Genomic DNA, 25,792 nt, shown 5'->3' on the forward strand with positions numbered 1-25,792 from the left:
GTCCCCTCTCTCTCAATAGTGCTATAACTGGAAGTAAAACCTTTGTGAAGGTCCTGAGTGCCGTCAATATCCCAAACGGGAGGCTTTTGAATTGAAACTGTTGCTTGCCTATCGCAAAGTGCAGGTACTTTTGAAAGGTTTGATGCACTGGAATGTGTAGATAAGCGTCGGAAAAATCGACCGAGCATCCAATCTTTCTCTCCTACTGTTAGTAATATTGATTGGAGACTCTCCATCTTGAACGATTCGACTAGAATCATTTGGTTCAACTTTTTTAAATCAAACACAGGCCTCAGGTCTCCTGTCTTCTTTAAAACCAAGAAAAGGGGAGAGTAAAAACCTTCTCCTCTCTGCTCCTGTGGAATTTCTATGATTGCTTGCTTCTGGAGCAACTCCATGATGTATTTGACTAAAAGCTTCAGTTTCAGACGTGAAAATGGTAGTTTGGTGGGCCTGTAGTGTTTTTTTGGCGGTTTCTGCTTGAACTTCCACCTGTGACCTTGCTGAATGGTGGATATCGTCCAGGGATCTTTTATTCTGTCTATCCATACTTGGGCAAATAGCCTCAGCCTCGCACCTACTATTGCGAGCTGGGCGTGCGTGGCATCAAAAAGATTTTTGTTGGTTTCCCGGAATGGTTGTCTTTGATTTTTGGAAGAGAGTTGTGTGCTTCGCCAATTCCGTTTGAGTTCTTTCCCGGGTCTATAAGATCTTACGTCCCGGTACCTCTCGGGCAAGTGTCGTCTGAAGGGCGGATTTTTCTGTTGTTTGGATCTTCTGTCCGACGGCATTAGACCCGATTTTCCCCCCGTGACCTTTGATATTGAGGAATCTAATTTTGAACCGAAAAGGTTAGTACCGTCATAAGGGATCTTGCACCCACTGGATTTGGAAGTTGCGTCAGGAACCCAAGGTTTCAGCCAGAGCGCTCTCCTGGAAGTTACTGAGGCCAGCATCGCTCTTGCTGAAGATCGTATAACGTCCACCGCTGCCTCTGCTACAAAATCACCCGCTACGCTGAGTTCCTGCAGCGCTGAAATAATCTTGTCTTGGTCTGCTGCTTCCAGTATTAATTTTTCCACGCCGGACGTCCAGGAGGTGATGGCTCTACCGACCACTGCTAGAGCAATTGCTGGCCTACAAGCCCCACCCGCTGCTGAATAGGCTTCCTTAAGGTCGAGGTCGATCTTGCGATCCATCACATCCTTAAATGTTATGGCGTCTTCTATTGGTAGGGTTACATGGCGCTCTAAACGCATCAGTGAGGAGTCTACCACAGGAGCGGAGATAAGAGGGTTCACTGCTGGCTCTTTTAGGGGATAGAGCTTTGCTAATCTATTATTCAAACCGGATTTTTTTTCAGTTTTTTTCCATTCATCTTTTATAAGCTCTTCTAGCTCTTCAATAAAGGGAAAGACCTCCGGGTCTTTTTTTAGGTTAGGGAAATATTTTCGTAACTTAGGTGGGGCGTCTCTCTCTTCTTCCCAACTGATCGCCTCCTTAACTGATTTCGCAAATGGGTTTATCAATGCAAAGTCGAAAACCGTAGGGGTCAGGGTTTCCTCTTCCTCTGGGGAGTCGTCTGGATCCTGAGGAGTGTGTGAAGTTGAGGCTGAGTTAGATGACCTGATTGGATCATATGCTGTCACCTGCAAAATTGTTTCTTTAACCGAGTCTCTTATTATATTGGAAGCTTCTCTTGCGTCAGCTTCTTTGTCTCGAGTTGCTTCCTCCAGACAGGTTTGGCAAACAAGCTTATTAGGTAATGCTTGGGTTCCACAGACCCAGCAGGTATTAACCGCAGGACGGGTATGGTGCTCCTCTCGGTGCGAGGATGCCGCTTCTCTGCGGTGACGGGAAGACCTTGACCGACTACGCCGAGAGTGAGAGTGTCTTGAGGGGGAACATTCCTTCCGTTTAGAATGGGATGACCCCGATGACCTGCCAGAGCTACCAAAATGAAAGGTATTAATGGGCAGTGCTCTCTTTTCTCCTCTTCGCTACTTACCAATCCATACGTCCCCTTACCTTGTAGTTCTTGGATGGTCTACTATGGCAGCGGTCTCCATAGGGAAGAATAGAGTACACCTGTGACCAGAGGTTTTCAGTGTGAGAGCTAATGCAGAGTATAAGCAGAAGGTGCTGACATAGAATAAACGGTAAAGTAACATAAAGATGATAGGAAAAAAACCTTACCAGAGACAAAGGAGGACTTGTCTTGCAAGGCAGCAGGCTGTGTGCAGAAACCATGATGGAGGGTGGTGTAGAAAACACAAGCAGCATTTAAGAATGAAAAAAGCAGTTTTTAAATAGACCGCAGTCACCGGAGGAGTGATGTCACCGCCACGCACGCGCACTGGCCGGCCGCGCCGCCCTGCGCCATCTTGGATGCTGGCAAATGCAGAGGGCAGGGGAAATGTCACTTCCTGAGCGCCGAGTGTCCAAACGCGGCCGCCATGATGGAAAGGGCATACGGCTGTGGAACTACAGGGCTCAGCATGCACGGAGGAGGAAAAAGAAGGAAAAAAAAAAGAGAAAAAACAAAAATGAAAATGAAACAGAAGATAGAGGTATGCTGGGGAAGTAAATAGGAGAGTAGTAGCTGGAACAAAAAAGGCAGAGGGAGACCGCTGCAAAACTTTAAAACCTCTTTAAGGTTTTTTTTTTAGGCTTTTGGATTTGTTTTTGCCCCTGAGACCACCAGAGTGGGGCCCCCTGCGTTATAGCTCATTTAGAGACTTACAGTCAGGGGCTTCCAGGTAGGAAAGGCCGAACTTAGCTGGGGTGGCGCGGTAAGGGGCTCCATTTCTAACCGATCGAATACGTGATGTCCCATTCAGGTCAGGAAAAAAAGGAGAATGTAGCGGTGGACTCCTCTTCAAATCTTATAGCTAACCAGTCCTATCAGGTTGTGGAGGCGGAGTCACAACCCAGTGTGTGTGCTGCCATGATGCGTCAGGAAAAAAAGTTTATATTGGTGTCTATGCTTTTTTTTTACAATACTTTGTGTCCTAGGTGGCAGCAGTTACTGGAAGAAATTAAAGTAATGCCGCGTACACACAACCGGACTTTCCCGGCAGACTGGGTCCGACAGAATCAGTCCGTCTGACATTCCGATCGTGTGTGGCCTAATTTGATCGTATTTCATAAAAAAAAAAAATCAGATGGATCTAGAAATAGAACACGTTTCAAATCTGTCCGAAGGACTCAATTCCTATAGGGAAAACCGTTCGTCTGTAAGCTGGTCCGACGGACCAAATACGACGCAAGGGAAGCTATTGGCTATTGAACTTCCTTTTTTAGTCCCGTCTTACATCATGTCGTTCAAAATGAAACGCCGCCGAAAGTTCATCAGAAAGACCGTCAGACCTTTTCTGCCGGAAAGTCCAGTTGTTTGTACGTGGCAACAGACTTTCAGTTTAAACACAGGTAGCAACAAACATCTGAAATTGTTTCTAAGCTATGCCTAGCCCATTCAAAATGAAGACAAATTTTGAGTTAACGTCAACTTTAAAACACAAGCAATTAATACATTGCATTTGACAATTAGAAAATGTTTTAATCCTGGACAGTGTGTTTAATTGCTCTAAAAAGGAGCCCCATTCACATTATTTCAATATCAGCAATAAAAATACTGTTTATTATTTTTGCCAACTGTGAAAGAAAATACTGAAGATAAAATAAGATAAGCACGTGTTTATCTTAAATGTGCCTACTATAATCCAGTATTTCCTACATCAACCTTAGTGAAGGGTCATGTGCAACAGTTTTATTTTCAGATCTACACAACTATGCATCTACATGGATGTTTGACAAACAAGCTGTTAGACCTAAATGGTTTATATAGGAAACTTGTCATAGAATCCACACTGGCAACTGATAAAGCTAGGGTGAAAAGCTATACCCATACGGCCCTCCTCTGCTCCCATCTCCTGGGGTCCAGGGAAATATAATGTTTAGCTGATGGGGCCTGGGCCCACTACAACAGGACTGGTTGTACTGCCTTATCAGTGGCCCTGACCTGTGACCATATGTACCAGGCAAAAAACAAAACTCCTATTTTATGATGTGTGCTAGATGGGGGATGTAGTCCTCTTCATGAAGGGTATTTTTATGCCCGCTATAAGAAAGTTTAATAAGTGATCAATGGTTAAAACCGACTCACAGTATTTTTTGTGTTTTTTTTTTTTTCTTTCCTGAAAGCATTAAAGTTGTTTCAAGACCTGTATATTCAAAGTACACATAATTTGACCTGGTGTGTGCAGTTTAACTTACAGTATTCTATTTAAAGGAGACTTGTTTTCAGTCAAATAATCTATTGAATTCTGACCTTAATTTTGGCAATGGTCATTTGTGTTTATTAGGACTAAACGATTGACTTGACTTCAACCATCAAATCCAGCTGCTATTTTTTGCACGGTTGCTTGCTTACAGCCTACTGCCACACTTGCAGGTCAAGCTTCTGAATGTGTTGTGAGCAAATTATTGTGCACAACTGTGAAACAAACCAGCAGCTATAAATAAATATAAACCCCTAAGTGATAAAACAAAATAATAATTACAGCACTGATTCAATAATATAAAATAATCCTCAGAGTGAAAATTCATGCACAATAAAATATCGTGATCAAATTAAGGTCCCAAATAACAGATGAAAATCTCCATTGCCGTCCCAACTCAGTGGTTAGATTTGATAGCCAGCATAAAAAAAAGCGGTTCCCATAATGTAGTATCAAGGTACTGACAAAAGATGTTTAAGCAAAAGCTTAAAATCAAGCATATAGATGTGTTGGGTGCCAGACACCACCCACTCTGACACTATGGGAGCCTGTTTTTCTGTTATTTTTACGCTGGCTATGAAATGTAACCACTGAATTGGGAGAGGACAGCATATTATATCATATATATTATTGAATCAGTGCTGTAAATATTATTTTCTTTTATTTATGTAATCTCTGTCTAATCAACTTGTTGCGTTCCAGCACCACCTGTCCACCTGACCGTATATCTGCTAATCGAGACCCCAAATGTCTAATTTCTTGTTGTCCTGTTGAAATGAAGGCTGTCTTCAAGTATTCAAACCCTTAGCACAACTGACATTTTTCACAACTGGCCTGACCTTGCATTTTCAAAGAGCTTCTCATGAGAATATGCACCGCAACATCTAATAGAGACGTGAGTATGGCTCCAGCGTAAAAAGCAACATTGGATGAGATATGCAAGTTGGACAGACACAGCGCAAGCAGCAAAAGTAAGTATTGAGGAATTGCAAAAGAAAAAGTGTCACACAGCTTTAGGAAAACTTCTCCAGTGGGATAGTGAAAGTCTATGTTATTACACTTTTGGTACTTAATTTGTAAACAGACATTACCTGGAGTACTAGGGATACCCAAAGACAAAATACCATGAAGCCATCAAAAACACACCAGCGATCCTTTACATAAGATGTATCTCCCTGAAAACAAAAACAAAAAAAACATGTCTTATAATCTTAATGCAGTAAAATAATTCAAGAACACTAAATTGCTCTCTGTGTCTTAGTGACCACACGAGAAGTGAAGGACAAAAGCTCCCCCATAGCGTCTTGCCATCCCTCATTCTCTTAACAAGTGTTTGTGTTTCTATTCTGAGATCCGATCCCCATGACTAAGCACCCGGGGGGAAAGAGCAAAACATGTTGAGGGCGTAGTCTGGTTGGAGTCGAGGCTGAGGTTGCCACTGCATTCACCTCACAGGACACCTAGATGTGTGGCATTCAAGGTCACCCCACTTCCTCCTGAGTTTGTGTTTCTGTGTGTCCCAAGTGGAGAGATTTCCCTCACTTCCTGACCCACTGATCACTCGGGAGGCAAGAACAAATCTCCCCAATGTAGACACAGAGAGCAATGAAGACCAGACAGTGTCTCGGGCTGCAGAGGCCACAGAATGGAGCAGTTAATGTCAATGGAATCATAAAAAAAACTCGGAGGAATTTTCATAAGCTTAGGTTCAAGACCATTCAGAAAAAGAGATTAGTATCAATATAGGGATTTACCTAGTGTGGGAGTAAAATGCAAAATGATCATGTTTAAATTGAATGTATATTTAATTATTCAAAATCGTTCAGTGTTTTGTCATGTCAAAAGTGATCTGTAGGTCCCCTTTACTTTATTTGTATTTTATATTGACTGACATATTTCGGGTCTAGTTTGGAAATCTGAAACTGACATTGGCTGCTTATGGCACCACCACCTTTATTTTATTTATTTATTTATTTTCAATAAATGTTAATTAAAAATTTTCAGATATACCGGTACATTAAATCACAGTTATCAGGTATACATTGAAACAGAAGCTGTTAATACAATCAATAAGTCGTACAATAAACATGTATAGCAGAAATATAATAACAAGCTCAAAACACGGCCAACTGAGCCTCTTACTAGGTCACTTCTGCAATGGTGGTGCAGGTGAAGTTCCGACCCAGTAAAGTATGCCTCTGGTAAAGCGGGAATACAATAATTAACAAGTGTATTAACTGAGGATCATTAAGCATCTCCATGTGAGGGAGAAGGGGTGTGGGGTAGGGATCCAATGGGGATAATGTTCTATACCGATCAAAGCCACCCTTGAACCCATTCACCCCTAAAGGGTTCTAATTGTGAAGGGGGGGGGGGGCATGTGTAGTAGTGAATGTGGTTTAACATATTCGGTACCACCACCTTTTTTGTGTTGGTTGTAGGAATAATGTCTTTTTTGTAAGATTGCATATTCCTTGTTGGATATTTGCTGTGATCTTGTAAAAAAAATAAAAATAAAACAATGGTGTATGCTTTTCATTTACAGGTGCATGCATAAAATCAGGAATGATTTGTGTCTGCAAGAAAAATAAATTGGCCTGTTATAAAATATAAAAAGAATGTTCTGTGTTTAGAAATTCACAATGGAAATGTTAGTAAACAGAATGTTTTAGAGCTGTCGCCCTGGGTTTAGAAATATTTACTGTATACATTTTTACATGTAAATCGATCTCTACACAGAGAATAAAACCATCAGCTTTGTGTAAAATGCAGTTTGTGCATTACAAGTGACAGCTTGAGGCAGTACCGTGTAAGTACAAATAATCACTTTTAGAAACTTTAAATAGCGTTTTGAACTGATGGAAATATATTATCCACCGACATCTGAATTCAAGCTATAGATACATTGCAGGGATTATTTCAAATGCTATATGTTTAAATAAATTACAAATTAGGGCTCATTCACAGTATTCCTTGCTTTACTGCACATGCTAAATTAGGGAAATGCTTAAATCATGCTACACTAAGACAACCCATTCATTTTATATGGCCTGCCAGCGGCCCTTAATGTAAAAAGAAAAGAGATCAATCTTTTTTAAGGTAGTGTACCACAACATGGGGCATCTGCGTTGTAATGATCTGCAATGTGTGTTGGGATTTAAAATGAATGGCTCTGCAAATCACCACTCTGCATTAACTCAGTGTGAACCGGCTGGAAAAGTAATGTGAACATGCGGTTTTTCTTAAATGCTTGTCACTTTTTGTGTGAAATATTTTTGTGTTTTTTAACAACATAACATTAATCAGATTTTTGTATTATGAAAGCTGTTCTAAAGCGCTCTGGACCTTTCTAGTTTTTTGACAATTCATTTTTTTTTTAAATTTAACTTTATTTAGAAGAAAGCAATAAATAAATTTCATAAACATTGTACATAACCTAATATCAATCTCTATCTGCGGCCTAATATACAATAACCTACTTATACTATACACAATTGCTAGCGTCTTTCCCCTACACATTTACATCAATAAATAAACACACAGATATACGGTAGGATCTACTATATATGTGTAGCGCCAGCTCCTGAAGAGCACGTGCTATGTTTTTGAAATGTAATGTTACACCTGAACTTCAGTTTGATTTGGGTATAATTATTCCAAAATTCGGACCTCAGCATCAGTCTGACTGGACTATAGGGTGTTCAGCCTGGCCATAGTGGGCACTGTCACTTCTGGCAGGCATGGAACCACAGTCTGGTTGGGTGCTTTAAAGTTACTTTCTCTCGGAGCCCATCCAGTGGGAGTGTCACTCTTGCTGTGCTTTCTGGGAGAGGGTACTTAAGATGTGGATGTCACCTGGTTCGGGGTTCTGGTCCAGAAGTATGTTCTGACTCCATGGTCCTGGTCCTCCTGACCAGCCCCAAGGAAGGCTATGGCCTGGGGTGTGGATCCACCCGACTTTATGTCTCGGGGCTGGCTAGCCCGAGGCAAGGAAACGAAAGAAAGGATTCCGAGGTGGTCCGGTGCCATCTCCGGATCATGGAGAGGCCCAGCAACTTTGTAGCTATCCAGGGGAGGACTCTTCAGAAGAAGGCCAGGTACGGGTTGGCCTATTTGCAAGAGCCTGGTGAGGCTGAGGGACCTAAGTGAATCCAATCTCGTGGGTATCGCCAAACCGGCTGAAAGATCCAGGTATCACACGAGTGTTCTACAAGTCCTAGTTTCCTACATGTTCTACAATAGAGAGGGACTATCCAACTAGAGTGAACATCCAGTTGTGAATGGCTATTCTCTGGATTTAGTTGAAGTAAGCACGTTCTTTATTACTGACTTAACACTAAAGCCGCGTACACACGGGCGGACTGTATGGCCTACTTAGTCCGTCATACAATCCAACGGACAGTCCGTCCTACTTTCGAATGAAGGGACTTGACCACACACGGATGCACAAACAGTCCAATACACAGCAATACAACCTTTCGCCGTGTAAATCCTTTCTGAGCATGCGCCATTCTTAGTCCGTCGAACTAGCCTACTGACGAGCGGATTGTCCGCTGAAACCAAAGTATGACGGACAGTATTTAGAAAAATCCGAAATACTTAGTACGCCAGACTGCACGCTGAAAAAGTCAGCTGAAGCCCACACATGAGCGGACTGTCCGCTGAAATGTGTTTCGACGGACTAAGTAGGCCATACAGTCTGCCCGTGTGTACGCGGCTTAAGAGTACCTGAACATTCCTCCTAACCCTCTGATCCTATACTAAGAGACTGTTCAATAACTACGTTTTTTCAAATAAAAATCCCTTTAAGCGGATCTGTCGTCAGTCTCTAAAGTTTCTGGGCCACCTACCATGGGAAACCCCAAGACGCACAACGAGATAAAGAAGGTAATGGTAAAACCAAACCAGCAGCTCCTTCGGGGGTTAGTGCTACATATATATATATATATATATATATATATATATTATATTCACCGTATGTCAAAATCTCTCTTCCTTCCATATCCCCCCCCCCAAACAAAAAAGCAACATAAGGAAAAAAAAAGGATAACCCTCCCAACGAGTCCCCCCGGGTTCAGCCTCATCCTACGGCCTACGGCCACATCACCCTGAAAGCGCCCAATCTCATTTTTGACCATTCATGAACCACTTGCCCTCCGGAAGGTTTACCACCCACCCCCACCCCCTTAATGACCAGGCCATTTTTTGCGATACTGCACTGCATTACTTTAACTGATAATTGCGCAGTCGCGCAACGCTGTACCCAAAAATGATTGTATGTTCTTTTTTTCCCACAAATAGAGCTTTCTTTTGGTGGCATTTAGAGCTGCACAATTCTGGATAAAATGAGAATCACAATTTTTTTTGCTTAGAATAAAGATCACGATTCTTGGCAATACATCATCTTTCACATTATACAAAAAATTGGGCCAACCATACTGTTTGCTTTTTCTTTTTTTTTCTTTTTTTTCTTGAAATTTATTTTTTCCAAAAAAACTGCGTTTGAAAGACGGCTGCGTAAATACAATGTGACATAAAATATTGCAACGGCCACCATTTTATTCTCTAGGGTCTCTGCTAAAAAATATACTGTATTTCAAATGTTTGGGAGTTCTAAGTAATTTTCTAGCAAAAAATACGTTTTTTAACTTGTAAGCAACAAGTGTCAGAAAAAGGCCTAGTATTTAAGTGGTTAAAGAGGAACTGCAGTCTGCTCACATCATTTGTAATAAAAACATTTCTGCTATTCTGAAGCTTCCCTCCAACCACTTTGCATATCATTTTATATATACTGTGATTCTGTACTTGCCAAATATGCTGCATAAATCTCCCTCCACTGAGCCTGGCTGCATCCATTTTAACTGTGGATATCTGAAGCTGCTGCCTGTTCACTTACTGTATTTACACAGACACACAGAGGCACACCTCCAGCTCTGCAGCTCTCATTGGCCCTCTTATGACTCATCCTCCCTCCTTTCCTGGCAAACTATCACGAGAGTGAGAGAGAGAGCTGTGAATGATGTCACAAGCCTAGGCTAATGACCAGACAAGAAACAGGGAGTGGGCTGTATAAGGTATTTACTGGCAGAAAAAAAATGTTTTATTATCCAAAGATAAAACAACAAAGATATAAGATTTAATAGGTGGAAAGTTGAAAAAATGACTGGTCTGCTTTAAACTGACCTAAATTGTAGACCGAAGTTAATTCCTTTGATCTAAAAGAACCAAATGATACATTGTATCTTTTTAGCTCTCAACGCTGAGCAATGTTGTGATAAACTTTGCCGGTGTCCTATCATATACTGTCCCCCATCGGATAGTGTCCGCTGTGTACAGCGCATGCGCAGTACACAGCGCACACAGATTCCGAAAATGCCCGAAGATGAACGGCGCCTGTGTCGTGAGTCCAGGTTCTATCCCCACCATCCAAGTGGACATAGAGCTGAAGTATAAAAGAGCCGAGCGCAGCGAGGCCGAGCCCAAAGTGTGGTGAGCGAAGCTAGCCCACGAAGGGCCCTCTAATTTTCACAACCCTATGTCCGCTTGGATGGTGGGGCTACCACCTTGACTCACGGCTTCTTCTGCTCCGTACTGCGCATGCGCAGTATGGGGCGGACACTATATGATGGCAGGACACTATCTGCCAGAACATCGGCTGCTCTTTTTTTTTTACAGCTGTGAGTGAGCAGAGAACGGCTCAGCACTGTTTAAATGAAAATGCTGGCTTAAGATTGTGAGGGGGGGTGAATTGAGAAAGCGTTTTTTAAATGATTAATCGTGCAGCTCTAGTGGTATTTGATCACCTCCTGTGGTTTTTATTTTTTGCGCTCTAAACAAAAAAAGCCCGACAATTTTGAAAAAAACACCATTTCTTCCTTACTGCTATAAAACACATCCAATAAAAAAAATTTAAAATATCTAATTTCTTCATTAATTTAGACCAATATGTATTCTGCTACATGTTTTTGGTAAAAAAAATCCCAATAATGCAACGTACCCACGACCGGACTTTCTGGCAGACTAGGTCCTTCAGACAATCCGATCATGTGGGCTAATCCGATCGCATTTCACATAAAAAATCAGACAGACCTAGAAATAGAACATGTTTCAAATCTGTCCGACGGACTCAACTCCTATCGGGAAAACCATTCGTCTGTATGCTGGTCCGACAGACCAAATACGATGCAAGGGAAGCTATTGGCTACTGGCTATTGAACTTCCTTTTTTAGTCCTGTGTTACGTCATCAAGTCGTGTGTACGCGGCATAAGTGTAGATTGATTGGTTTGCGCAAAGGTTATAGCACTTACAATCTATGGGATAGATTTATGGAGTTGTTATTTTTTTACTAGTAATGCCAACGATCAGCGACTTATAGCGAGACTGCAATATTGCAGTGGACAAATCGGACACTCACACACGACCGGACTTCCCAGTAGACTAGGTCCGACGGTCTTCCCGACTGACTTTTTGAACAAACTGACTTGGCCACACATGAAAGGACTAAGTCCGTTCGAAAATGCGTTTGTTTTGAACGTGATGATGTAAGATGGGACTAAAAAAGGATGTTCAATAGCCAGTAGCCAATAGCTTCCCTTGCGTTGTATTTGGTCCGTCGGACCAGCATACAGACAAACAGTTTTCCCAATAGGAATTGAGTCCGGCGGACAGATTTGAAACATGTACAATACAGTAAAGAAGCATTGTGACCCTAGGACATGAAGTGTGTTGCTGGCAGTATTACCAGACAAAAATAAAATGGAAAAAATCTCCTCAAAAAGGAAAAGTGTGTTGGATGACCACTCAGGCTCAAAAGCTGTTACTTTGGGGAGTTTGGGAGGTCACATTCTCCCCCATACCTTCAACCCCTGCTCTATTTGCCCCCGAACACACAGTCGGAAATTCCGACCACAAAATCCGTCTGATTTTTTCCGAAGGATTTTGTCCGAAACTGGTGTTGCATACACCTGGTCGGGCAAAGTTGTCGGAAAATCAGATCATTTGTAACATGATGACGTTCGTGCATTATGACGGAACTACGCTGAGGCTAGTAGCCAATAGCTTTGGTCTCGTAATTTGATCTGAGCATGCGAGGCACTTTGTCGGATCGGAATTCTCTACAAACGATCGGACAAAGTCCGATTGGACCATGTTGTCGGAAAATTTTATATCCAGCTCTCAAACTTTGTTGGTTGGACATTCCGACTGAAAAAGTCAGATGAAGATCACGCGCGGTCGGATTATCTGACAACACAGTCTGATCGGACATTTTCCGTCGGAATGTCTGACCGTGTATATGGGGGCTTAGAGTAGCATAGTGAGGGCGGTCATTGGAGCACCAAAGCATGGGAAGGATCACAGATGGATAGGTAGGGGGGTATCAGGAAACACTTTAGTTAGCCCTGAATGGGAAAAATGACAGGATCTCTTTAAATAAAGACACCAAGATTAATAGGACACTTTCCAGGAAAGAACAAATTAATAAAAATGAAATCTTTGCAGGCATTTACCCGGGGGTTGGACTAAGGAAGTATAGCAAATAGGTGCTTATGAACAATGACATAATATGGTTTATTTACCAAAAAATAGATACTGTTTTGGTCTGTTGAATATATTATTGCAATTATTGTGTTACATCTATTTAGTAAGTGCAAAATATATATGTTGAAGTGGGATTAAATCCTCTGCTTTTTTAAGCACATTCAGCAGCTGATTTATTCACGTAATAAGCATGCTTCTTTATTTTTTTCTCCTTGACTATTTTTCAGTTTAAACTGGTGCCGTGACCGTTGCCTCAGGTTTCTTGTTGCAGGGTGGCCTTGCATGCAGGAGCTAGAGTTGTATCTCCCTACACTTTGTTCATCAATAGAAACACACAACCCCATAGCCTAGGACAGTAAGGCACTCCCTGCCCCTCCATGTTTTCCCCCTATTCCTTCTCCAAGCTAACAGACTGACTCCACACAGCACTATCCACTGTTAACATTTTCCTGTGAAGACATGAAGTTCAGCAAAGCTGCACTGAGGTAGCAGGAGCCAGCAGCATTGAAAGTTGAAAACTGCAAGAGTTTGGGTAAGAATTTTAATAGTTTACTGGGACAGGATTATTTGCTTGCACTTAAAACTCCTACCAAAAGTCCTTCAAGCTCTTAGTAATTATTGCGTGTTTTATTGATGTGATATTTGCATACTTTAGTATGTTTGTTTTAGTGTGATAAACATATATTAATAAAAACGTATACTCCTCAAACTTAAAGTAATACTAAAGTCTTGTTTTTTTTTTCTTTAAAAATAACAAGCATTCTATAATTACGTGCTGTGTGAAATGGTTTGCACAGAGCAGCCCCGATTCTACACTTTTTGGGTCCTTCGCTGGTTCTCTTGGCCCCTCCCTTCTGTCGAGTGCCCTCACAGCAAGCTTTGGGGTCACCGAGCCTCTGCAGCTCCATGTATCCATTTAGATGTGGAGCCCCACCCCATCCCTCTCCTGATTGACAGCATCGGGAGCCAATGGCAACACTGCTGTGTTTCAGTCAGGAGGGAGGGAGAGTCCGGGACGGCTGAGGCAGTCGTGCACATCGCTGGATTGAGATGGGGCTCAGGTAAGTATTAGGGGGGCTGAGGGGGGCTGCTGCACACAGAAGGTTTTTTTATTTTAATGTATAGAATGCATTAAGATAAAAAACCTTCTGCTTTAAAGAATCACTTTAATGGCAAGAATTTTAAAAAGGAAATTGTGATTCCATACAACAATTTTGAAAATAAAAACACCAATTTTCATTTACCATGCTAAATAAATGAAGGCCACTGACAATTTAATTGGAAAATAAATATTTCAAAAGACCAGCTGTTATACAAAAACACTAAATGAAGTTTGATATAAATATGAATTAAAGTTGATTACCAAGCATTTCTTCACTGATAATGGCAAAGTATGTTGTAAATGCGGAAGTCACTTCCTGTAATTTACAATATAAAAATGCTTCTACTGCCGTAATATTTACATCAGTTAGACATAAGATTATCAACACGTGGCCTATAGTTTTTAGCAACCCCACAGAACCCTTGTAACTGAAACATCTTAAAGTTTTTTGTAAAACCTAGTGCTATAAACTCTAATCATATTGTAGCTTTTTAACAAAATTACAAACTAATGGTTATGTACCTTTTTTTAAATATTTTATTCACAGACATGTTAATGCACAGCTATATGTTCATTTCTCCAAAGTGGTGGGCATGTCCATGTTAGAAGGTGGGCAGGGTGACAGACTAGTGTACAAACAGTGTGATGTACTACTAGACGGGCAGCGTGAGATCACACATAGCAGGGAAGTACAGTACATTACCCTCTTCAGCTTTGACAGCTATTGCTGGGTACCACTGTCAATCAGCACACCAGGGCCAGTCAGGGGTGCACCAGCTAAAGAGATGGAGATACAGGCATGGAGTCCTGCATCTTTATGGAGGAACAACAGATATGTAAACTGACCACACCAACATGGATGTGTTTCTGTGCTTAGTGTGCTCAGAATAACACAACAATGAAGAACTGTCAGGACCATGGGTTTTTAAAGAAGAAGTATGTTCAAAGCCAGTGGTGGCCGCTCCATTAGGGGCGCTGCCCCCTTAATCCAAGCGCCCGACCCCTAATCTACAGGCAGCCTGCCGGACGCATGGATTTCAATGTTTTTTTTTTTTTAAGCATGTGATTAAAACCTGAGGCTCTAATTGTCTTCAAAAAGGGTGGGTTCAGGGAGCAGAGCGATCGTATTGGTCAGCAGCAGAAGCAGGGGAGAAGGTGCAGAGGAGGAGATGCAGGGGGATGCCACCAAAGCTGTCCACGATGTGGATGGGGTAAGTGAGGGGCTGGTGGGCAGATGGGGGGCAGGTTTGTTTCCGCCCCCCCCCCTAAAAAATATAGCACCAGCCGCCACTGGTCAAATTCAGTGGCGGCTGGTGTTTATTTTGCGGGGCTGCAAACATCCCTCCATTCCTGCCAGCACCCCCCCCCCCCCCGAGGGGCACCCCCTCCCCCTGCTGGTCAGTCCGGGCTCCCAGTACAAACGGGCTGTGTGTCCTCCGATCCCCTCCCATCTACAAACCCGGACTGACAGCCAGACACCAGGAACTGCTGTTGGAGGAATGAGGGAGACGAGTCCAGCCGATCTATGACACCCAACACCAGCACAGGGACACTCCACACCACACAAGCTGATGACCCCCCGCTGTTTGCGGTCGGTCCGGCACTTCGTGGTGGGAGGCGGGTCGCGTGCAGAGGCTCGGCTCTGCATCCTCTCCTCCATGGCGGCTTCCAGCTCCTCCCCTCCTCCTCCTAGGCATCCAATAGGATCACCTGTCCTTTCAGCCAATCGAGTGATGGGTATCAGACCTGCTTCCCGATTGGCTGGGAGAAGGACCAGTGTTGTAACAGCAGGATGGGCTCCGGACGCAATGCTCTACGATCCGAGCCCACCCTATTTTGAAGCCTATTAGAGCATCTGGCTCTAATCAGGTGCTTCAAAAAACCTACCCCACCATAGAAATTCATGCGCCCAACATCCTGAAAGGAGCTGAGCTCATGAATAGGGGGGGGGGGGGTGCGGCAGGAGGGATAGGGGAGGTGGCGCCCATGCATCCACAATGGATGGGCCGCTCCTTGCCAAAGCTTTTTTGGCCATACTTCTCCTGTGGATCACAGGAGTGCACTTCGTTCTGCACTTCTGTAACTGACTGACATCACAGAGCTGGTCCAGGCTCTGCAGGGATCGCAATGATAATGTTGGGATCCACCCAGATGCCTAACTGGCATGCCGCTGAGAGCCTGAATAAGCTGCTCCCACCCCCTCCACAGTCCAGTGGTCCATTGAGTGGTGGAGGGGCAGAGCAGTGAGCAGGTGAATGACTTTCACTGCTCTCTGCTCAGACTGAATTAAGCGATCAGTGGTGTTTGAACGCTCAGTTCTTGGTGTAGAGCCAGTGGGGGACAACTGCCACATCAGTTTAAAGCCACTTGAGTATGATTTTTTTTAAACTCGCAACTAAAAAACTCACAAAAGCTCTTTTTCTGTTAGCTAGTGCCTTAACAGTATTGTAGCATGCCTGTCAGTATTAGTATTTTATAATGAAATGTAAAATACTAATGCATGTTTTTAGAATTTGTGTTTTGCAGTTATAAAAAAAAAACGAATTCTCAGTAAAGATTATGATATTATGCCCCATACACACGAGCGGACATTCTGCCAGCAAAAGTTCGATGAGAGCTTTTGGTCCGAAAATGCGACCGTGTGTAGGCTCTATCAGACTTTTGCTGGTGGAATTCCAGACAGCAAAAGATTGAGAGCATGTTTTCAATTTTTTGATCGGAAAAAGTTCCGGAAAGTCAGAAATTCTGACGTGCAAAATTCCAACGCATGCTCAGAAACAATTAGACGCATGCTCGGAAGCATTGAATTTCATTTTCTCGGCTCGTCATAGTGTTGTACGTTACCACGTTCTTGACGGTCAAAGGTTCAGCGAACTTTTGTGTGACCGTGTGTATGCAAGCTAAGCTTAAGCGGAAAAAGGTATTTCTGACGGAATGCGCTCGTGTGTATGCGGCATTAGCCCTTCCTCCTGAGTCTTTATTGGGAAATTGTTAGCTTTCTGCCAAGCCTTGTACTTCAAACACACAGTGAGGGCAAAACATGGGGGAACATAAATTTAAGTTAAAAAATAAATCTGGTGTGAGGTTTCATCCATACCAGAACCAAAGGAATTGTTTTGATTGGTCAAAGGACAAGTCACACTCATCTCAAAGTTGGATCAAAGCTGGATCCTGTTCATTAAAGTCGCATAGAAGTCAGACCAAAGTCACAGGGCAAAGTCGCGAGTCGCCAGTGTGAACATGTCCTTAACCACTTGCTTACTGGGCACTTAAACCCCCCTCCTGCCCAGACCAATTTTCAGCTTTCAGCGCTGATGCACTTTGAATGACAATTGCGCGGCCATACTACACTGTAACCAAATGAAATTTTTATCATTTTTTTCCCCACAAATAGAGCTTTCTTTTGGTGGTATTTAACTACATCTGGGAGTTTTATTTTTTGCTAAATAAACAAAAAAATATGCAAAAAAATAAAAAATAATGTTTAATAGTTTGTTATAACATTTTGCAAACAGGTCATTTTTCTCCTTCATTGAAATGCGCTGATGAGGCGGCGATGGTGGGCAATGATAGGCTGCACTGTTGGGCACTGATAGGCACAGTTAAGGTGGCACTAATAGGCACAGATAAGGCGGCACTGATGGGCACAGATAAGGCAGTACTGATGGGCACAGATAAGGCGGCACTGATGGTCAAAGATGGGCACAGATAAGATGGCACGGATGGGTGGCACGGATGAGTGGCACGGATGAGTGGCACGGATGGGTGGCATGGATGGGCATTGACAGGTACCACTGATAGATGGGACTGATGGGCATTGATAGGTGGCACTGCTGGGCACTGATGGGTGGCACTGCTGGGCACTGATGGGCAGCACTGCTGGGCACTGATGGGCACTGGTAGATGACACTGATGGGCATGGATATGTGGCACTGAGGTGCAGCACTGTTTTTGCGGCAGATTGTGGGCACTGATAGGTGGCACTGTGGGAACTGATAGATGGCACTGTGGGCACTAATGGGTGGCACTGTGGGCACTAATGGGTGGCACTGATGAGTTTGACTTTTTCCCCTACTTAGGTGGCACTGGCAAAGGGCAGGTGGGCACTGATGATCTGGCCATGATTGGGACTGAAGTCCCTCTCATGGCCGCCGGTAATCGGCTATTTTTCCTCCTCGCACTGACAGCGCGAGGAGGAAAAATAGCCGATTACCGGCTCTGTTGCGATCACATGATCAGCTGTCATTAGCTGACAGCTGATCATGTGGTAAGGGGTCGGGATCGACCCCTTGCTCCGATCTATGATCAGGCGAGTCTCATAGACTCGCTGATCACAGAGCGCGCCGCGCGCGCCCCTCAGGGGGCACGCAGGCCGCTCATGCACGGGACAACGTCAATAGATGTAGTCCCGGCAAAGCAGGTCCGCGCTGTAGCCGTCATTCGGCTATAGCGCGGATCTCTAGTGGTTAATCCTAAATGTTGCACTATGTATTTGGGGACTAAAACCCTACCTCTCAACTTTATGATATGACAGGTACCTGTTAGCACAACGTATGTAGGCAAAGGAAACACTCTTGTCATGCCATCAGTCATGTGGATAACAAAAAATGAATATGCAAAAAAAATTTGCTTTTTTTCACATATGGTTTTTTCTTTATACCGGTACTTTAAAAAAATTTAAATCACAATAATTTAGAAAGAAGGTCACCAGTCAGCTCATGTTATCCTAAACATATCGCTGGTGTGCATCAGGCATGTACTGGCCATCGGGACTACCGGGAGTTTCCCGGTGGGCCGATGGCTCAGTGGGCCACTCTGATGTAAGGGGGCTGGTGATGGGACACTCTTATGTAAGGGCCTGCTGATGGGACACTGATGTAAGGTTGCTGCTAATGAGACAATCTGATGTATGGGGGTGGTGATGGGACACTCTGATGTAAGGGGGTGCTGATGGGACACTCTGATGTAAAGGGGTGCTGATGGGGCACTCTGATGTAAGGGGGCTTCTCATGGGACACTCTGATGTAAGGGGGCGCTGATGGGACACTCTGATGTAAGGGGGTGCTGAGGGGACACTCTGATATAAGGGGGCTGGTAATGGGACACTCTAATGTAAGGGGGTGCTGATGGGACACTCAAAATGTAAGTGGGCCGGCCTGGATGAAGTCCAGGGCCAAATTTCTGTCCCAGTCCAGCCCTGGTGTGCATTGTGTAGGGACATTGTAATGTAAACACTTTGTACATTTCTTGTTTTTACCTTTCTTTAAAATGACAATAAAACACTTGGTTGAACTCTATGCACCATTGACATGTGGTGACATTCCTTGTGCTGCATAAAAATACAAGAAAGCTGAATTTTTGTGCACTGCACAAACTGCACACAATTGGTGTTACTAGGCCACGTGGAACAATTGTTTTCTGTATGCCCTTGCTTTGGGCCTGTGTTGATCAATGCAGATCTAAGCAGGTCAAAGCACCTGGTATAAATGTGCCTGAGGCTTAGTATAATTAAAGTATGAGGCTGAAATCACACTGGCTTGCTATAAAATGCAGGAAAAATACATGTACATTTCCATCCATTTTATGCGTGTTTGACATAGAAAAACAATTATTTTTTTATTTGTCTATGCATTGGCCTGCATTTTACAAGTGCGCTAAAACACAGATCAACACAAGTCAACGCGCATTAGGCAAACATTTTTTTTACATTTGGATAAAGTGGAGAGGGATTTGAACACTTGGCAGGTTTTTATTGCTGTCTGGGCCCCTCTCTGTAAGCCCTTGTACACACGGTCGGACATTCCGACAACAAAATCTTTAAAAATCTTTTATCTGAGCATGCGTGGCACTTTGTCCGATTGGAACTCTCTGCAAACGATCGGACAAAGTCCGATCAGATCATGTTGCCGGAAATTTTTTATATCCAGCTCTCAAACTTTGTTGGTCGGACATTCCGACGGAAAAAGTCAGATGTAGCCCACACACAGTCGGATTATCCGACAACACGGTCCGATCAGACATTTTCCGTCGGAATGTCCGACCGCGTGTACAAGGACTTAGGCCGCGTACACACGAGAGGATTGTCCGTCCAACTTAGTCCGCTGAAACGTGTTTCAGCGGACAGTCCGCTCGTGTGTGGGCTTCAGCGGACTTTTTCAGCGGACAGTCTGGCGGACTAAGTCTTTCGGAATTTCCGTAATACAGTCCGTCCAACTTTGGTTTCAGCGGACAGTCCGCTCGTGAGTAGGCTAGTTGGACGGACTAAGTATGGCGCATGCTCAGAAAGGATTTACACGGCCGAAGGTTGCATTGCAGTGTATTGGACGTTGTATTTCTAGTCCCGTCGTACGTGCTGTACACGTCATCGCGCAAGCTTTCAGCGGACTGTCTGTTCATCGTGTGGGGTCAAGTCCGTTCATTCAAAAGTAGGACGGACTGTCTGTCGGATTGTCTGACGGACTTAGTTGGCCAGACAATCCTCTCGTGTGAACGCGGCCTTAGAGAGATCTACCTTCTCTATTTGTCCTGTTCATGGTTATCAACAAGTGAAAGTAAAATAAAATCCCAAATATTGCGTTGTCCCCAGAACAGTAATAGAGGGGAAATCTTCCAACAGTTCTGGTGACAACCTGGGATTTCGATCACTTTGGCGGGATTTCTTCTTCCAGTTTTATAGTAGCTACCGGACAGGAAGTGAAGTGAAAGCTCTTCACAGACACAGATGACAAAAAAAATAAAAAAATAAAAACAAAAAACATGACAGGGGTTTTAACACGGAAAGGAAAAGGCAGTCTGTGGGATTTTCCTGACTCCCAGGGAAGAAACAGAGGATGTAGTGACCTGAGCAGCATGCATTCTGAATGTGGTATGCACCAATTCAGTATAATACTGCACCTGTTTTCTGAGCGCCTGGGAGGAGGGGACTCTCTCCTCTTCCTCTGATTCATCCGACTGCTCAAGATCCCTGTCCCAAGATAGGGATCTCTCCTCATTGTAAGAAGTGTCATCTGAAAGAGGAATCTCAGCAGTGGGAGGGGATCTACCCCTTTTCCTGCTATCTTTCAGGGAAGCTGAAATAAAATTCATGATTCTCCCTTCAAAACCCTTCAATGTAGCCCTAAGGGATTCCTCGGTGACGTATACCGGGGCTGAAATATTAGGAGAGGCTGCAAAATCTGACAGGGGCACTGACTCATCCTGTGAGGATGGCTCCAGTCTTGCAGGGGGGGATGGTAACCTACAGGCATTTTTAGAACCCCTGGACCTAGGCGGTGACTTACCAGTGCCCTTGTTACCTCCCCCTGAGACCCTCTTACGAGGAGACATAGTCCTAAGCTACAAAGCAGAGGTACTAGTACAAAGTGCAATCACTGTTGTGCTTAAAGTCTCACAATAAATATATATGCTTAAACTGCACAACCTGGTGCTGAGTAGGTGTCTTAGGTTTGCCTGGATCCAATCCCTTGGGATGCTTACTGCCCACAGCTCCTGTGTCTCCACTTTCAGCCCCCTGACGCTCTGGGCTTTTTAAAACTGCCGCCTGGCGCCTGCGCAGTACAGCGGCGTGCATACTGACGTGCACGGCTCGCAACCACACTCCCCCCCTCCTCCATTAACACGGGAGAGTGCTCAGGGCGTGCATGCGTGCACGAGGACCGCCGCCATCCAGGGGGAAGGGAATCGCCATCGGAGCTGCGAGGGACCCCCAGACTACGTGGGACCCCTGTATTACCTTCATTGTGGCAGAGATTGCAGTGGAGACGTGAGTCATCTGGGAGAACCAGGCTTCACTGAGTGTGGGTATCGGAAAGGCATGTAAGTATGCATCAGGCTGCTCTTACTCCCTCTAGTGGTGGAAACCAGGTAAGACATACAACTACTCAATGAAGAAATCCATAATACAATTTATATAGGATTAACTTCCCTTACCTGTCCTCGCCGCAGGAATTGCTGAAAACAGACAGATTCCAGCCTTCACCCATCACTGCGGGCAGAGTTGTGCCAACCTTCAGGTTTTTTTGGGGTTCCTTCTCAGAATAACCTCCTACCTGGACCTTGTAAAAGACTCTGCCAGAAACTTTCGGGCCACTATGTAAATAGTACACCAAGTCTGGTTTTCCCAGAGCCCAGTTTTCCAATAGGAGAGGACTTACAGGCAAAACCTTGTTTCTTCGGATGACGAGGCCCGGGTACCATATCATCTTGGGAGTAAAAATATTGGCCCGAGATATGGATCCGGTTTGTTGTAGCCCTTAGGCCCCCGCAGGGACCTGCACAGGGCTTTCTTCATAGCACATGTTTTACGTGACCAACCACCATAGACACTGGCGAAAAAAACTGAGGTGCCTCCCATATGGGAGGGGTTATATAGGGGAGGAATTCTCCTTAATTGGGGGTTAACCAGTGTCCAATCACCAGAGGTGCCTATAACCCACTATGTAATGAAGCTCCTGTGTCCCGTGATGTATGATCAAGAAAGGGGGTTTAAGTGCCCAGTAGTCAAGTGGTTTAAGCAGTATAACTTTTTTGTTAGTTAAATGGTAATTTTTTTTTTAAAGAGGACTAATACATGGAGAGACAACATAAAATGAAAGAAAAACATAGAGATTTGGTTACACATGAGGGACAGTACCTCCAAAAGAGGGACAGTTTGGAGCTATGGCTCAAACATGCATGCATCTTTAGGAGTAAAACTTAGTAAGACAAGGATGGCCTGTGTGTCCTGGTAGATACTGTAACAGATTTAATAACAACATGGAATGTCAATCTGCAGCTTCTTGAGTGATCATAAACCGTTACATTTTTATTTGTTCAGCTTGAGAGCTGAAAAAAATAAATGATCTAGCAGATCCCTCCATCCATGCTATAGAGCATGGAAGGACAAATCTGCAACACCACCCATTGTTTTATAACAGCCACCACCGGCAGCTGTCAGAAAACTTGCCCGGCTGCTGCATTTGATTTTTGTATAACAGCAGGGCAGACATGCCAATATAAAGAAAACCATTGGATATCAAGGGTAGGATTACAATCTCACTCTCTATGAATGCATGTTCATGTAAATGCATGCTTTTGTTTTTTCAAATAAATGCACATTGTTATTCTGTATAGCTGGAAAATGTGAGGATACATTTAAATGAGCTATTCTGGATAAGAGAAAGTTGGGATCTTTCTGTGTTGCCTCTGATGATTGTAAATAAGCCTTCATTTCTCTTTACATCTTTTAATTTGTACTGTCCATTGTTATTTTTCAGGTTATAGTCATAGGAAAACAACATCTACATTTATTGATTGCCACAAGTTTACATTATTAACAGTATTTAACTTTAGTACCTTCTAAATCAAAAAAATAAATATTCACTATTGCTGTTCAAAGTTTCCTGATAAACAATACAAAGTGAAAAAGTCTTATTTCTTCTCACTTCAACCACCTATAATTCTAGACAAAATATACAGTATATACCCGTATTATCGCCTGGACCTAAAACCATCCGGTATTTAATGTGTTCTGTGCTTAATACAAAAGTATAAGTAATTAATCTGCCCAGAAGATATGAAAGGGTTTCCCCGTTCCTTTATCACAGCAGGAGAATTTTCTCTATTCATATCTCATTCCCTGGGGTCACTTCATTTCCGTCTCAGCCATCTGCTTGCAGATTCATTTTTGGTGGAATCCCTTTATGCTGAGATTTTTATCTTGGTCTTACATTTCCTATGATATTCTACTCTTGTGAGTTTCATTTTCAATTACAAGATTTGTACAGTAAAATTAATTGCAATAATTCAAATGATGTACAGTACGTATACTTGATTTTTTTTTTTTCTAAAATGGAACGTCCTTCAAACTTTACTTTTCAACAGTTTTTTTTCTTACATCTGAACTTTTGGTCCTATACATTCCATTTTTAAACGGAAAGTATAGTGTGTATTTCTAATATCACAGAGGTTACTTTAAAGACTTTTTTTACATTTTAAAATGCTTGTAATGAACATAATTTTATTATTCTACAATATAAATAGAGATTTGAAGATTAACCTTACGCAGAGCTCTATATCTGAATCTGCCTTATGTAACCTCCCTGCTTAGCAACTGCAATCACGTTAGGGAGTGCATGGTTTTCAAAAAACAGCAGATTCATAGATTTGCCTTGTGAACTTGAACTACAAACTAAACAAAGAAACACAATTATTAAAAATGACTACTTTACATGTGCATCTAAAATGTTGTTTTAAATATTATTATTTTATATTTTATTAAAGTGGTCTCCAATTTAGCCCTTTGGCATCTACTATTATTTCTCCCTTGCACAATGGTCCCTACAGAGGAAACCGTAACCTACACAGCTGTGTGCTGCTAGCTAGCTGTCACTGACAGCTCCGCTGCCCATTAACAATCAGGGAGCAATCAAGGTGGTTCCAGATCATGTGATCTCTCTGTCAGCTATGACCCTGATGACATGCAAATTGGTTTTAAAAATAAAAATAGCCAGTATGCATCAAGTGTCACTGCAGCCTGAAGATGGATGCAAAATGCTCATTATCTGAAAGGAGTTTTATGTGGGGGGAAGAGCGCTCCACAGGAAAAGGGACCCAATGCTGGCAGTGCTTTAGTTATAGGGTTTACTGGCCAGTGATCCAGGTAGGGCAGATACATTTAGATAGGACTTACAGTATACAGTATGCCTTGAAAAGTATCCATACCCCTTGAAATTGTCCATATTTTGTCATGTAATGCCGCGTACACACGACCAGACTTTTCGAGGGACTAGGTCCAACGGTCTTTCCGATGGACTTTCGGCGGAGTTCCGACTGACTTTCTGAATGAACGGACTTGGCCACACACAATCACACCAAAGTCCGATTCGAACGTGATGACGTACGATCGGACTAGAATAAGGAAGTTCATAGCCAGTAGCCAATAGCTGCCCTAGCATCGGTTTTTGTCTGTCGGACTAGCATACACACGAACGGATTCCTCGGTCCGGCAGAGTTCTGGTGGGAAAATGTAAAACATGTTCTATTTCTAAAGTCTGCTGGATTTTTGGCAAGCAAAGGTCCGATGGAGCCCATACACGATCGAATTGTCCGACGGACTCGTTCCATCGGACCTTTGCTGTCAAAAAGTCCGGTCGTGTGCACGTGGCATTACAACCAAAAAAACAAAATGTATTTTGTTGGAATTTTATGTGATAAACCAACTCAAAGTGGCACATAATTGTGAAGTGGAAGGAAGATCATAAATGGTTTATCATAAATTCTGCCAGGGTATGTAAACTTATGAGCACAACTGTAAATATCTGAAAAGTGTGGAGTGCATTTGCATCCAGCCCCTTTACTCTGATACCCCTAACTAAAATTTAGTGGAACCATTTGCATTCAGATTCAGAAGTCACCTAATTGGTAAATAGAGTCCACCTGTGTGTAATTTAATCTCAGAATGAATACAGCAATTCTGTGAAGCCCTCCGAGGGCCTGGGCAAGGAGAGCATTAATCAAAGATTAATCATGGTAACTCTGGAGGAGCTGCAGAGATCCACAGCTCAGATGGGAGAATCTGTCAACAGGACAACTATTAGTCCTGCAATCTGGCCTTTATGGAAGATTGGCAAGAAGAAAGCCATTGATGAAAGAAAGCCATAAGAAGTCCCGTTTGCGGTTTGGGAGATGGCATGTGGGGGACACAGCAAACATGTGGAAGAAGGTGCTCTGGTCAGATGAGACCAAAATTTAACTTTTTGGCTTAAAAGCAAAATTCTATGTGTGGCAGAAAACAAACATATTACCCTGTACAAAACATCCCCACCATGAAACATGGTGGTGGCAGCATTATGTTGTGGGGATGCTTTTCTTCAGCAGGGACAGGAACACTGG

At 43.2% G+C, this 25,792-nt stretch overlaps 1 protein-coding gene across 3 annotated transcripts in view; it reads right to left on the reverse strand.

Annotated features, from left to right (window-relative positions):
• Positions 1 to 25,792, reverse strand: part of NALCN (sodium leak channel, non-selective) — an 864,749-nt gene that overhangs the window by 671,528 nt on the left and 167,429 nt on the right. For all 3 annotated transcript variants that reach the window (XM_077482966.1, XM_077482963.1, XM_077482965.1), the window contains one exon: positions 5,372 to 5,455. In XM_077482966.1, coding sequence (XP_077339092.1) covers positions 5,372 to 5,455 — 84 coding nt within the window. The remainder of the gene's footprint in view (positions 1 to 5,371; positions 5,456 to 25,792) is intronic.

This window comes from Lithobates pipiens, unplaced genomic scaffold (genome assembly GCF_037356315.1).
Source record: "Lithobates pipiens isolate NorthernLeopardFrog02 unplaced genomic scaffold, aLitPip1_a1.2 Scaffold_16, whole genome shotgun sequence".
NCBI lineage: Eukaryota > Metazoa > Chordata > Amphibia > Anura > Ranidae > Lithobates > Lithobates pipiens.